The 12,712-nt window shown below is 44.8% G+C and overlaps 1 protein-coding gene across 11 annotated transcripts in view; it reads right to left on the minus strand.

The window, feature by feature from the left end:
- The window catches only part of LOC121598013 (aryl hydrocarbon receptor nuclear translocator homolog), a 196,771-nt gene that overhangs the window by 60,648 nt on the left and 123,411 nt on the right, over positions 1 to 12,712 (minus strand). For all 11 annotated transcript variants that reach the window (XM_041924443.1, XM_041924444.1, XM_041924447.1 and 8 more), the window contains one exon: positions 549 to 709. In XM_041924443.1, coding sequence (XP_041780377.1) covers positions 549 to 709 — 161 coding nt within the window. The remainder of the gene's footprint in view (positions 1 to 548; positions 710 to 12,712) is intronic.

Raw genomic sequence — 12,712 nt, forward strand, 5'->3', positions numbered from 1 at the left:
GGGGGAAAACTTTTGTCTCGCATAGCATTTACAACTCGATTCAGAAATGTCCTGTGCGCTATAAATTCACAAAAATTTCAATGAACTAACTAAATAAAAGTTGTACATCGCTTTCTAGCTACAAAAAAAAGTACATCAAAGTCAATTAAACTGCTAGACAGTATGATTCGTCTGTCTAGGACGGGAATCATAACCTATTGCCGCGCGCGTAATTTGCCGTTTTCTTTGCCAACGTCACAAAACGACACCATAACAAATCCAAAACACCGAGGTACGCTCACGGGTTTTATGGCCACGAAATGGTAAAAAGAAGTGAAAAAAGCAGTTCATTTCATGCATCGGGGAATCGTTGGCAGCACTCTCCGGTATGAGAAATAAATATATTTACGACCTTTGCAAAGGGGAAATTACTTTCAAACTTTTGATGAAACCCGGTGACTACCACCCACCCCGAACGCCATTTGCGCTCATGCTAATCTGTGAGTGCTGCTTTCTTTGTCCAGTCTGCATTAAGCGCCTGGGAGCTCATCAAAAAACTGGAAACTTACCTCTTAATGCCTTCATGTGCGCGACGGCCATCCGCAGGATCGTCAGCTTGTCCGGTTTCCGCGCGAGGGCACTGCAGGTCGGCACCATGTCCGACAGCTCCGTGATGTAGGCAGTCATTTTGTTTCGCCTCCGCCGCTCGATCTCGCAATGGTTTTCTCTACTGCAAAAGGTGATAATAAAATATATGGCTGTGTTACACAAGATGGCAAGCTTGAAGGCGATGCGGTGCGATGTTGTTTCTTATCGAGGGAAGGGGGACGAGATTAGTGTTTGGAAAGGAAGAAGGATAATTTGAAATGTATCAGTCAGACATGCTGGTAATAAAATAGTACAAACAAATCTAGCTGTATTAAATATCCCGCAATTTAGGAGATAAAGTTCACCCAAACCCTTGTAGGAGCAACCAAATTAAATGCTAATGAAGCATTGCCCAGAGGAACTCCCACGTCACTTAATTCCAGTAGTCCTTTTGCTAATGGTACACTGCAACTGCACCGTCTTTGGAAGACCCCCAACGCTACTCAATTTGTCAGAAATGCATATGGAAACGAGCGATCAAGAGCTGAACTTCTTTCCCCCCGAGGTGTATAACAAAGTGCAGAAGCGTTTAAGATAATCTTAATCAGATTGCCAATTCCAACCACCAATCCCTTTACGGTTGGGCGTAAACAATTTGCCCGGAAAGTTTCTTGATCTTTTCCCCCCTTTCTTCAGTGAGTTGCACCACATGTGGGTTTGCTTTTCGAAGGGAAAGAAATAAAACATTTCCATAAAAAAAACCAACTGGCAACTGAGAGCTCGTTGCGTTTGCCTTTAAACGTAGAGGGAAATACATTCGGCACAACTCCTTACGCCGTCGCACATGAAATCATAACTGAAAACACTTTCATATTCCGAATGCTTCCCCCCAGCACAAAAAAAAATCCAGAATGATGGGCGCGGCGGCAGCAGTATCATCATTCTCGCTCATAAAATGCTGAATTATTATGAAGTAATGGCTACATGAGTGTGCCCGGCCGACGATCAACGAACACTGCTCCCAGAACCGTCGAGGGGTAAAAGGTTGAAATTTGTACGCTCTTAGGAAAAATTTTCCCAACGAAAAACTTCCGACCCGTTGGAGGACTGGCTGTTAAAGAAAGCCCAAAAAGAGGAGCGACAGGACAGGGCTGCAGAAACGATTGTTCCAAGCAGAGGCCAAAAGGATTCGAAAATCCTGCAGCTGCCTTTTGGAATGAAACGAGTTGCGGGAGCAATCGCGCGTAGGCTGGTTGTGTACGGCTTGGATGATGAAAACGATGAACCGAGCGAACCCCGGGAACTGGGTTGGGTTTGAATATAGATATGTATGTTGAAGCGAACGAAAGAAAAAGCGCACAGGGGAAAACTCGTGTACAGCGAAGGATAAAAGCGGCGAAAGCGCCCCCAAAAATCGATATCAAAAAAGACCGCAATGTATCGTAATAATCGTAACAATAATTATTATTGTTATTTTACTTTATCTTTCTTTATGGGTTACGCGATACGCTGGAGTTATTGAAAACGAGAGAGAAGCACAGATGATGGCACCGACAAAATAGAAAGGAAAGAAAGAGGAATGATACATACAGACGAGAGGGCATTCTTTTGGGTGGGATTTCTGTTTGCCATTTATGGCGGTGTGGGATGTATCAATGCCTTACGAATGGTTTATAACAATCATGCACCGTAAGGGTTCACATATGCAGCGGAGCGAGGTAAGATCATTACAACACACACACACACACACACACACACACTGCATATTTGATAGTGAGAGTAAAAACTTTATAAAGATGTTCCCGATTTAAAGAAACACGATTCGCGGGCGGCGAGACTGTAGGCTTTGCCACAATCGTATCATTTTATTGACTCACATATGGTAATGGTTATGTGTGCCTAATGGTTTTACAGACCAGAAAACCCACCAAAATCGCAAACAGAACGTTTTTGAAGCATCCTTTTCAACACCATCGGAAACGAGGACAAGGAGCACACTTAGCTATTAGCTGTTGTAGAGCCACACGCGGTTGCATTACGCAAAAATGGCATTTTATTTGCAACCATTTGCCTAATGCGTTGAATGCTGCCACTACACGACTGTGAAACGTAGCCGCATCTCTTTTCATATATGAATTTGCAATGCCACCAAAATTTGCCGTTATTGATTATGCGAGAGTTAATATGCAACGCATCGATAAAAAAAAACAAAAACAAAAAAAAAAACGGTTCGTGTGCCACGCGCGATCATGAGTTTTAAATTTTTCAATGAGCCATATCATTATGCAGGTTTGGAAGGTTTTGCTTCCCGTACACTGGAATATACATATCGAAGGGGGCGGCCGTACCGTTCAAAGTTGCCCCCCGGCCTCGAAGTAAATAACCTCACCTGCCAGTCTCCTGAGGGCCATGGGGTGGAAGGTTTGCAAGATTGAGCCAGTACATGCAACAGAATTTTTGATGGTTGTTTTTACTTAAGTGTGCTAATTGATTTTCATTAGAAAAAGGGAACCCCTCTTTGTGGTCTGCTCACGATTGTTGAAGCACGATTTAGTTTGGTTATGGAGGAGACGGAAAGAGAGAGAAAGATTAGGCGCCGTTACGGTCTATTTGAGTGATGATGAATTGATTTCGAAAGTTGGCGGACGCGCTGGATGAATTATTGACATGCGCTCCCTGTTGAGCGGGTGCATTGGTTGGGATTGTAGTAATTTTACCTCATGCAAGGCACTTGAAGCAGCCTTGTTTAGAAGGGTGCACCAAGCCCGATTGCATGGTTGACAAGCAAGGCAAATCATTTCGATTGAATTAGTTAGGAAATCGTTTAGGAAAGATCGAGATTATTTATTTGTTGTTGAACAGTAAAATAGAAATCCACGTGCTAAACCTACCAATGTCACAACATGGTATGGTGCGGTTGATTCATCCATTAGCATACGCTTGTTAGCTTCCCTATAAACGATTTTGGCACACTGAACACCATTAGCATTGACTAATTCTCTTAGCCCTGTTTCGAATGGCAGTGAAAATAGTAGAGACGTAATGCATGGGTCAATATTGTGTACGCGGAGTGCAGTTGAACAATTATGGTACCTGACGCCACCTATTTTACTGCAAACCAAGGAAGTCAACTTTTATAAAAGGATTTGGAACCAAACCAAAAAGAGTATGATGAGTATGTTTCGAGCAAGATTTTTCGCTGTCGGAGTTGACTTCCATGTTTCAACCATGTTTCGACAAAATTGTGAAACATGGAAAAAATGAAAATTCAAAAAGTTTAATTCGTTAATATAGAAACATTCTGGAACAAAAAAAAGATAACCATGAAAAATTTGCAAAGTCATCTTTGAAGCATTACTCAAATTGTTATAAAGCTACCATCTACTATACCGTGAAACGTAACGATTTAATGCCAATGTTGGTTAAGACCTGCCTATTTTAAAAACGTTATTTATTGCCGCAATCCATACCATTACCACCCTGATCAAGTGTGTTAATATTATTCATCAAATCTTTGACACAATAAATCAATTTATACAGAGCTCGGCAAAGAGAAATGCAAATGAAGTACCGTCTAAAATTGCATTCAATGCGAAGTAACGGTACCCAATCGTTGCATTTTCGATGCGTTTTATGTTTTTTAAAGAGTTCGTGCTTTTAAGGTTTAATTTATACCGAACACTCAGCGAGTTCAGTAAAAATACCGAGTGCACTGAACAAATACAAATACATTGAAATTCGCTCCATTCTGTCACTTTATTGTTATAAGAAAATAAATTGCGGCGGTTTGCTCCTATAGAGAATGTGAATATATTTACACAATGGAAATTACATACTTTCTTTCCAATAACTTTTGTTGTGTTATGATAAAACTAAAATTTTCTTATCGATTTTCCTTTTTTGCCATGTAATTTTATTTCCAATCGATCCCCAGCGTCGGCAAAAAAGTAATTTTCACTGATAAATCGTAAACTTGCTTCATTTGCTTTTCTTTCCCGATTCCGCATCTGAGTTTGGTACACACTCCATGGGCATAGAAAACATTTTCCTTGCTCACTCCCCCCACGGTCATAACTCAGAATCAGCAGTTACAGTGTATTGAAGTGCATTCGCGTCGAATCTTCGGATCGGTGCCACGGTTTCGTGTCGTCCATTTTGTTCCTCTCAGTTCTAGTGCTCGCCGATCGGAATCAAATTAAGGAGCTTACGCGGAGCGGTATTCTTATCTTTTTGCAGTTATCATTTTGTTAACTTCAGGGTTCTCGCCTTCTCACTGGCAGTCCGACAGGGAGGAATTCAATGCAAATAAAAAAAGTACCCGTACATATCCACCGTTACATCTTGCACTTTGTGGCAAGGCGGGCGTCGGGCTCGGTGGCTCACGCTCGCTCGTCTTCTAAAGCTCCTGCCCGGCGAACTCTATTGAATATTGGCTACCCGTACGCCCGTAGGCTGCGCATAATTGAACGCACAGTACACAGAGGGTAAGCATGGCAGGACCACAAGCTCCCTAGTAGTGACGATGATGGTTATCCACCAACAATGAACATAAACCGCATGCTCTTCTCCGGAAGATAGACTGCTGATCGACCCCGCTTCGGGCGGAGGTGTTCAAAGTTTACTTAAGTGATGGGTCGGTTTTTTACTTCTCTCTTCTTGCTACCTTCCTATATACCCTACGCCTTCCGATTGGCGCTTTTATGGGAGACAAAAAGGTCGTAAAATAATAACAATTTCTTTTCTGCGGTACGATTATGCGCCAAAGAACGGCATCGGTTCTCTCGCTGGACGCGGGACGAGGCATCATCACCAGTGGAAGCAGGTGATTAAATTACTACGATAGTAATTGTGCAGTGGAATGGTGTAGTAGTGCCGGTACCGTCTACCACTAGAAGTAGACACACACAGACACAAACACACGCTGAGCCGAGTGGTGGAATTGATTGGTTGATTTCGTATCGTAAAATGGTGTACTTCGGGTTTCGGGGAAGTACATTAATTTAAAATGACTGCAATAAAGTGTCATCAAATAACAATGCCAATCAGCGTATATTATTAAAGAGTGTGTAATGAAACGGGAGAAAAATTGGACGATAAAATCAATACATTGCATTAAGGAGTATAACAGCATCAATCATGCGGAGAAGTATAAAAAGAACAAATTTATTGGAATGAGATAGGACATACATCTTTCGTAGGATTTTGTTGTTTTAGTTTTACATCATTCTACAGAGCACAACAGAACCAATTAAATCCATTAGAAAAAGCATTGCTAAGTGTTCAATCAACTCCTTGGCAGCTAACCGATTAGTGTCCTTTCTGTGTTCTTGCCATTTTTATGCCAATTTTCTGCTCTATTGCTCTTGCTCGAACAAGTTCCGACTTGAAAAAAGGATATGCAACAATTACACACTATCACAGCTAGCATTCGAACACACAACCACAGTAGCATAGGAACGGCAATGATATATTCAGCGAGCTCCTCCTCCTGATCCAAACAAGGGGCAAAAGGGTAAGAAGTGCCAGATCCGGCTGGTAACGGACAGTGAAAATATATATTGCTCTTTGTGTAGTGGCCAATCGTGTCCTTTCAGTTTCGCATACAACCGACAACGCACACACACGGCCTACCAGAACATCACCATCACCATTGGTAGGTGGCTGGAATTGTTTCCATAAAATTTCGCTTTCACCACATACACCCGCGTCTTTCTCTTTGGCCGCGTTGAATGGTTCCAGCAAAAACACAGTCCTAGCCACGACCACAACACACACTACAAACCCCCGAAATCGAGGGTGGTTCACGAGGCGTTGGGGGCAGGGAGAAAATGCGCGCGCGAACCGACCTGCCATTTAGATTTATGTCCGCATAATCTTTCGAGGCTAATATGTATGATTTGCATAAGGCAACATGAAATGTCCATTACTCAAAAACGCGGCGAAAAATACAATCGAGCTCCAAACATACATACACACACCCTCCATTCGGGATGTGGTTGGCGAGAAGGGGGAGGCAATGGACGCGTACAAACGCATACATAAGTGGAGGAAAGTGCGAGAACAGACGGGTTAGAAGAAAGTCCAGGGAAGTGGAGGGAATAAGGCCTTCTCCCGCGCCACCTGTAGCTGGCCAGTATGTGAATGTTTGTGTGTGTGTGTTGATGATTTGCTAAATTTTAAGGGATGGTGATTATATGAGGCATTTTGAGGCACACGCAAGCAGCGACCGTGCCAACGAGGTGAGCCTCATCTGTATGTGTGTGTGTTTGTGTATAGTGCCAATTGCTTCCAAAAGTGGAATGGGGAAGTTCACGGCGTCGAACCAATAACCGCAACGCCACATCCAAATCTGCATTCCCGTAGGACCTTATCCATCGTTAGATCCATCTGTGCGGCGGGTGTAGTGCAGCAAAGGGGGGAGGCTTTACAAAGTGAGCAAACACACTACATCCTTTTTCCTGTTGCTCCAGTTTTTGACGCTTGCCCAACGGCACCATTGCATGAGGGCAGTTGCATGCGTGCAGCCAGCACAAGACTGCCTCCCCACAAACGGGCCTCCTGCCTGCGTGTGTGCGCTCCAAAGTAATGCTCACTTCATTCACATTTGATGACCCTAACTAGCGGGTGAGGTGACGACCCTTTCAGCCAGCTGGCTAGCCAGTGTGCCCGTGTTTAATCGGAAGCTTCCGCAAGGTACTAAACCCAAGAGAGAGAGAGAGGGACGCCGACCAGAGGGGAAAGGAGGATGAAGCTTATGGTGCAGTGGAGCACCGGTGCAGAGGTGGAGGTGACAGGTGCGAGAAATAAACACTTTTGCATGCGATTTTTCCGTCACCACTGCCCGCTTGCGTGCGCCGCTGTTGCACCTTTGCGTTGGATGCACTTAGCACACATACACACATATACTGTTGGTGTTTCGTGTTAACCAGTACCAGCGCTACTAGGAAGAGAATGTGGCAGTGGTCGGTTTTCCAGCACGGGAGCTCCCTTATGCGTGCCTGTTTGGCTCTATTGCGGGCGAGGGAAGTATAACAACGGCAACAAAACAACCAATGCATAAGTGATTACCATAATCACTGGTATAACTTTCCTGCCGGCAGTGCCCTGGTCATGGAAAGCAGAAAACTGACCACAACACACATTGCAGCAAGAACACTGGCAGAACAATACACCTACCTCCCTCTTTCTAGGGAAAGGGGTGGTGAGGAGAAGAAGAACGAGCGGGTTGTAATTGATTTGCCTACGGAAAACACGATGAAGTCTTCCACCAAACCGCAAAACGGTCCCACATACCTTGTTGCTGAGCGTTGCGCGATTGGAGCCATATCATCATCGGGACATTCAGGGACACACACACGGGCATTCGGGGTTTCTTTCCAATCGGGGCCTCGGCAACGGATCAACCAATCAGTTGCTGTCCCAACCGGTTCACCGCGGAAGCGGCAACAAATGGGAACGGGAAAAAGGATTGCCCCACGATAGCATGTAATGTCGACCGGTGGTGGGGCAGTTCAGAACAGTACCGGTGGTGTTTGCAAGCAATAAATTAATGATACAGTCAGCGGGCTGCGTCTGCCAGTGACACTGAACGCATCGCTGCCGCTCACTATGTTCCCCTTGAAAACATTCGATGTATAAAAATTTAAAATGCAACTTGCGCACACCCTCTGTGCAAGATTTTCATCAAACTCCGTAATATGTTGGCCCCACGAAGTTGGATCATTTTACACCAGCGAGATTTTGTTATTTCACCTGATGTTCCTGGCCCAGTATGGGTAAAGGTTTCATCCGTACGTAGTCCCACACACTTTTGGGTGACTGCAAAAAGTGGCAGAGCAGTGTGCAGTAATGCATACTAATTTCTTCATTTCTCTCGGCTTACAATTAATCCGCACGACAAACTTTAGCGAGCCGCGAACGAAGAGTGATGGCAGGCGTGAGATAAGGAAGCAGATCCATACATTGCGGGACATTAAACTTAAAGTGTGCATGGAGATGAGATAAATCGAGCGCCCAAGAACAGAACAAGGAAAACTTAATTTCGTTCAGTAACAAAAACAATGTTATGACAAGTTTTATACAAATAAAACCACAGCCTATCCTCTATTAAAATGTCTCATGTTACAAACTGGTCCTTACTTAAATGTTGTGTCAAAAATATGTGGCCGACACCGACACGTAAGTCTAGTCTGTCGTGCGGATGTGATAATAGGTTCTTTATAGCTGCCATTAAGTTAGCAACAATGTACCGAACAGAAAAACCAGTCCCAGCATCGTCACGAGCGAAACACGGTAGCATGTCATGTCTTGTCACATTTTAAAACACTAACATACGCGTTCCTCGCCCAAAACACGCGCACACACAACTGCCGGCTAAATGATTCCATTTAATAAACATGCGTTTTTCAGTTGCTACCGGGTACGTTTTATTTGAACCGTCACAAGACGCAGCTCTCATTTCCATCCTTTCGGAGGGGTTAATGGAATCGGCACGACGAATCCTGGGATCTCAACAGCGGGGGAAGATTATTAATTGCACGTTGATGGCTGTGGCATTCTTGGTGTTTCAAGGGTTGGTTCCCAAGGACAGTGAAATATCCAACACGTTCGACGAAAGGTAAATTGCAAAGATATTGCAGGTCGCAGGATGGAGGATTGACACCACACATCATTTACGAAGAGAGCTGGCGTATTTTCATTAAAGCGGCAATTAAACTTTTTTGTGCTACTGTGTCTGCAAATGCTTCTGTGTTAAAGGACGCGTTCGAAGAGCCTCTATATGCTAACTGATGAGTTCACGTACGAATGTTAGGTGTTCTATTGGGAATCATTAACGTATAGAGTGGATACGGTTTTGGCAATGTCTTGCGGTTGGACAGTTGTTTTAAAGAACCACACTCAGGATTCAAGATGTCAGAAAGGAGCTGAAAGCACTTAGGGGGCGTCCTTTTAGCAGATTAATCCTCTCAAAAGGCCTCCAGCAGCTCGGTTCTTATCATTGGATGCTAATTGTACGCTTCGTTGTGCCCTCACCTGGGGCACATCATAATTTGACACATTCTTAGGTCTTACCGTTCGAACTAGCTTGGACGGGAACCCATCAACCTTTCGAAAATGGTTCAACTTGACAGAAAAAGCCAATTTACTTCATTTCCATCCGTGTGTCGGAATTGAACGCACGTTCGGAACTTCCAGGCACACACGCGTGCGATGGTTTTTAGACTGGAAGAGGATTTTTATTTTGACACCTCATTTCCTGGCAAGATTATCACCACGTGTGCGCATGCTAATGCATTCACGAACTCGCGTCTGGGGTCTGCCTCCTTGGCTCGTTAGCACACGTCCGCTATGGTTAAAAAAATGGTAAAACATATCTCTCCACACGTTTGAACCGGCAGGTCAAACCCAATTTGCCATCCTGCCATCGTGGACAGCTGAATTATGTTTAATGCATCCCTCCCCTCCCGAAGCAATGACGAGCGGCTCCATGTTTTGATGAAACAATTTACACTTGCAACGAAAAGCAGCTGAATCAGTGTTCAGTTGATTCTTTTTTTTAAGACTTTTCGTCTTCGTTCCGACGGCAACTGTGGGATTGTTATCAAATGTCTGCCTTTCAGCGTCGAGCATTAAAAAAGTCGTGAGAGAACGAAAGGATGACGATAAATGTTCACTGGAACACACACAAACACACACTCGAACACACGCACAAATGGTGGGGGAAACTTTGGGGTCGAAACTCTCGAACTACAACATTAATTAGTTGCTTATTACTGACTGGCCCGGCGGAACGTGCGCACACAGCAACTCAGTAAGGACCCGCGTGAGCGCCACACTGAAATGAGTGCGGGTTGACTTCGGGAACTACGGCATTATTGTTAGAGTTGGGGATGGAGGGAGAGCCGGCCGTTGATTGGAACAGCGACTGGAGCCGCCTATAAACCGTTGAGCATAACTGTTGTAGATTTAATGCTTTCTGCAGAAAGCGAAAAGTGGAGAGTCATTTCTTGGGATTTCGGTTGCTCTTTTCATCAACAACGTGCGTCTCCTTAAGCGCTGAAACCGAACCGACCGAACGGCATCGGAGGTCTCATAATAAAAACACAAGCTGGGCAGTTATGTTTCTCCCAAATGAAACTGATGATTATTGCTATTACTGCGCGATTCACTGTTTAGGGCTTTTAAAAAATAATGAGTTTTTAATATTAAATAAAATACGCACATGCCGTTGGACAGGAAGATGGTGGGACGTGGAGAAACACATCGAAACAAAACTAGTATGGACCCCTTCTTCCATGCGTTCAGTTTGCTTACCGGCCATATCGAAAACTCTTCCCACCCAACAAGGAAATGTTGTGGCTACAGCATCGGAACGGAAAGCAAAGAGGTAGAGTACCTTATGCTACTCCCTCCCTCCATTTCCATCACATTTCTCGTTCCATCCACACCAGATCCGATCTGATTTTCGAAGGAAAAGCCCAGACGCAGGCGGTGCAAAACTCGAACGCACTCATCGTAGGCCAGAGAAAGGCAGTCCGAAGTAATCAAAGAGTAATTAAAAGCAAAGTCTGGCTAAAGGTAGCATAAACTTTAATTAGAATGGTTTTTGCGCGATGACGGATGGGTGAGGGCGTGCGATAAGGGGTGTCGTTACTACCACCTCCTCCTCAAGCCCGCGCTGTTGATGACTGCCCCGGCTATCCTCGTTTGTAATCCACACCGATCCCGGTGGCTCAAGGAAGAGTTGCGGTGTCGAGGGACTCGTCGACCGTACCACCAGGAGCATATCATGATGATGATAAAACGCCACTCCATCCGCCTCGATTCGCATGGCATATATGTGTGGGGGGGCGGGAAAACACGTTGGTTCTCATACGGTGTTGAAAAGCATGGGATTGAGGCCCGACCGACCGACCGGCACACCAGAGGTTAGGGACCTGCAACGCTGCGCTAATGTTCCTGTGTGCTGTGACGTTGCTTGCTAAAAACCAGTGTGCTCGTTAGCAGTGGGCACATTAGCCAGTGTTTTATTGTTGCAACACCCTTTTTCCGGTAACGCCGGCCCACCGACTGTGGGTTAAATGTGCCTCCCTCCCGTGCTCAGCTTTTAATGCATTGATAAGACCGGGGCGACAAGACGCGGGATTATGACCAGAGCTTGTAAATGGGGATACTGAAGGAAGCCTACGGAGAGCTGAGGAATATATTACCCCAGGCACTGCTGTAGCAACCAGCGGGTGACAAAAAGCTTGTGTATTACACACGTCGAATTTCGAGATTAAAAGAAGTGCAAGAAGGAAGATCGTAAAGTACGCAAACTTTGTGCTAAGCCCACTTTGTGTATATTCCATCCAAAAAGTTCAATGTTCTGTCGTTTGGTGCAAATTTGGAAAGAAATGTGTTATTTAACACTTAAAACAAAAATCCACACCTTACTGAACGAAACATACCGCAAGAACATCCTAAACAAATGAAGCCCTCCTTCCTGTGTCATGTTTTCCCACACCCCTTCGTACCGTCAACTTAAGAAGTTATCACCTCGTGTAGCTCACTCTCCACGAGCCTAACATACTACACCGGCTGACCCTGACAATTGCGCATGGCTGTGGTTGCATTTTTATCGGTTAATTTTTTCACCTTCCTTCTCGCCGTCATTGCTTGCTATTAAAGAGCAGTCTTTGCCCCATTGGTATGCCCGTACGTCTCGCGGTTTCAGGTTGCTGGGCAACTCATAAGCCTGGATCCTACCCATCTGGAGAGGAGATTCAGCGCGATCCAAACACACCCGGAGCACAATGTTCCGGTGAATGAACCACTTCACCGACCTAACAATCCAAAACCTCCGATGTGCGATCCAGCGCTCTGTCTGCATCTTTTCTTTGGGGCGTACGTAAAAAACAGAACCAACGTGCGGCAAAGTGAGGAAGAATTGCGAGGGCGTATATTTGTGTGAGAAATTTTGTGCGCGTGTCTCGTGGCGAAAGAAGCCGAAGCTTCATAGAGGGACCTGTAGAAAAACGCTCAAGTTAGCATACCCCGCCAAAGGCAAGTCGTTGGACACGGCTTCCAAAGACTGTGGCAAATTTATTCCACCTTACTGTGGTATGCATAAATTGTAACACATTCACACACCTCTGCCGGCATT

The sequence above is a fragment of the Anopheles merus genome, chromosome 3R, assembly GCF_017562075.2.
Source record: "Anopheles merus strain MAF chromosome 3R, AmerM5.1, whole genome shotgun sequence".
In the NCBI taxonomy this organism is placed as follows: Eukaryota; Metazoa; Arthropoda; class Insecta; order Diptera; family Culicidae; genus Anopheles; species Anopheles merus.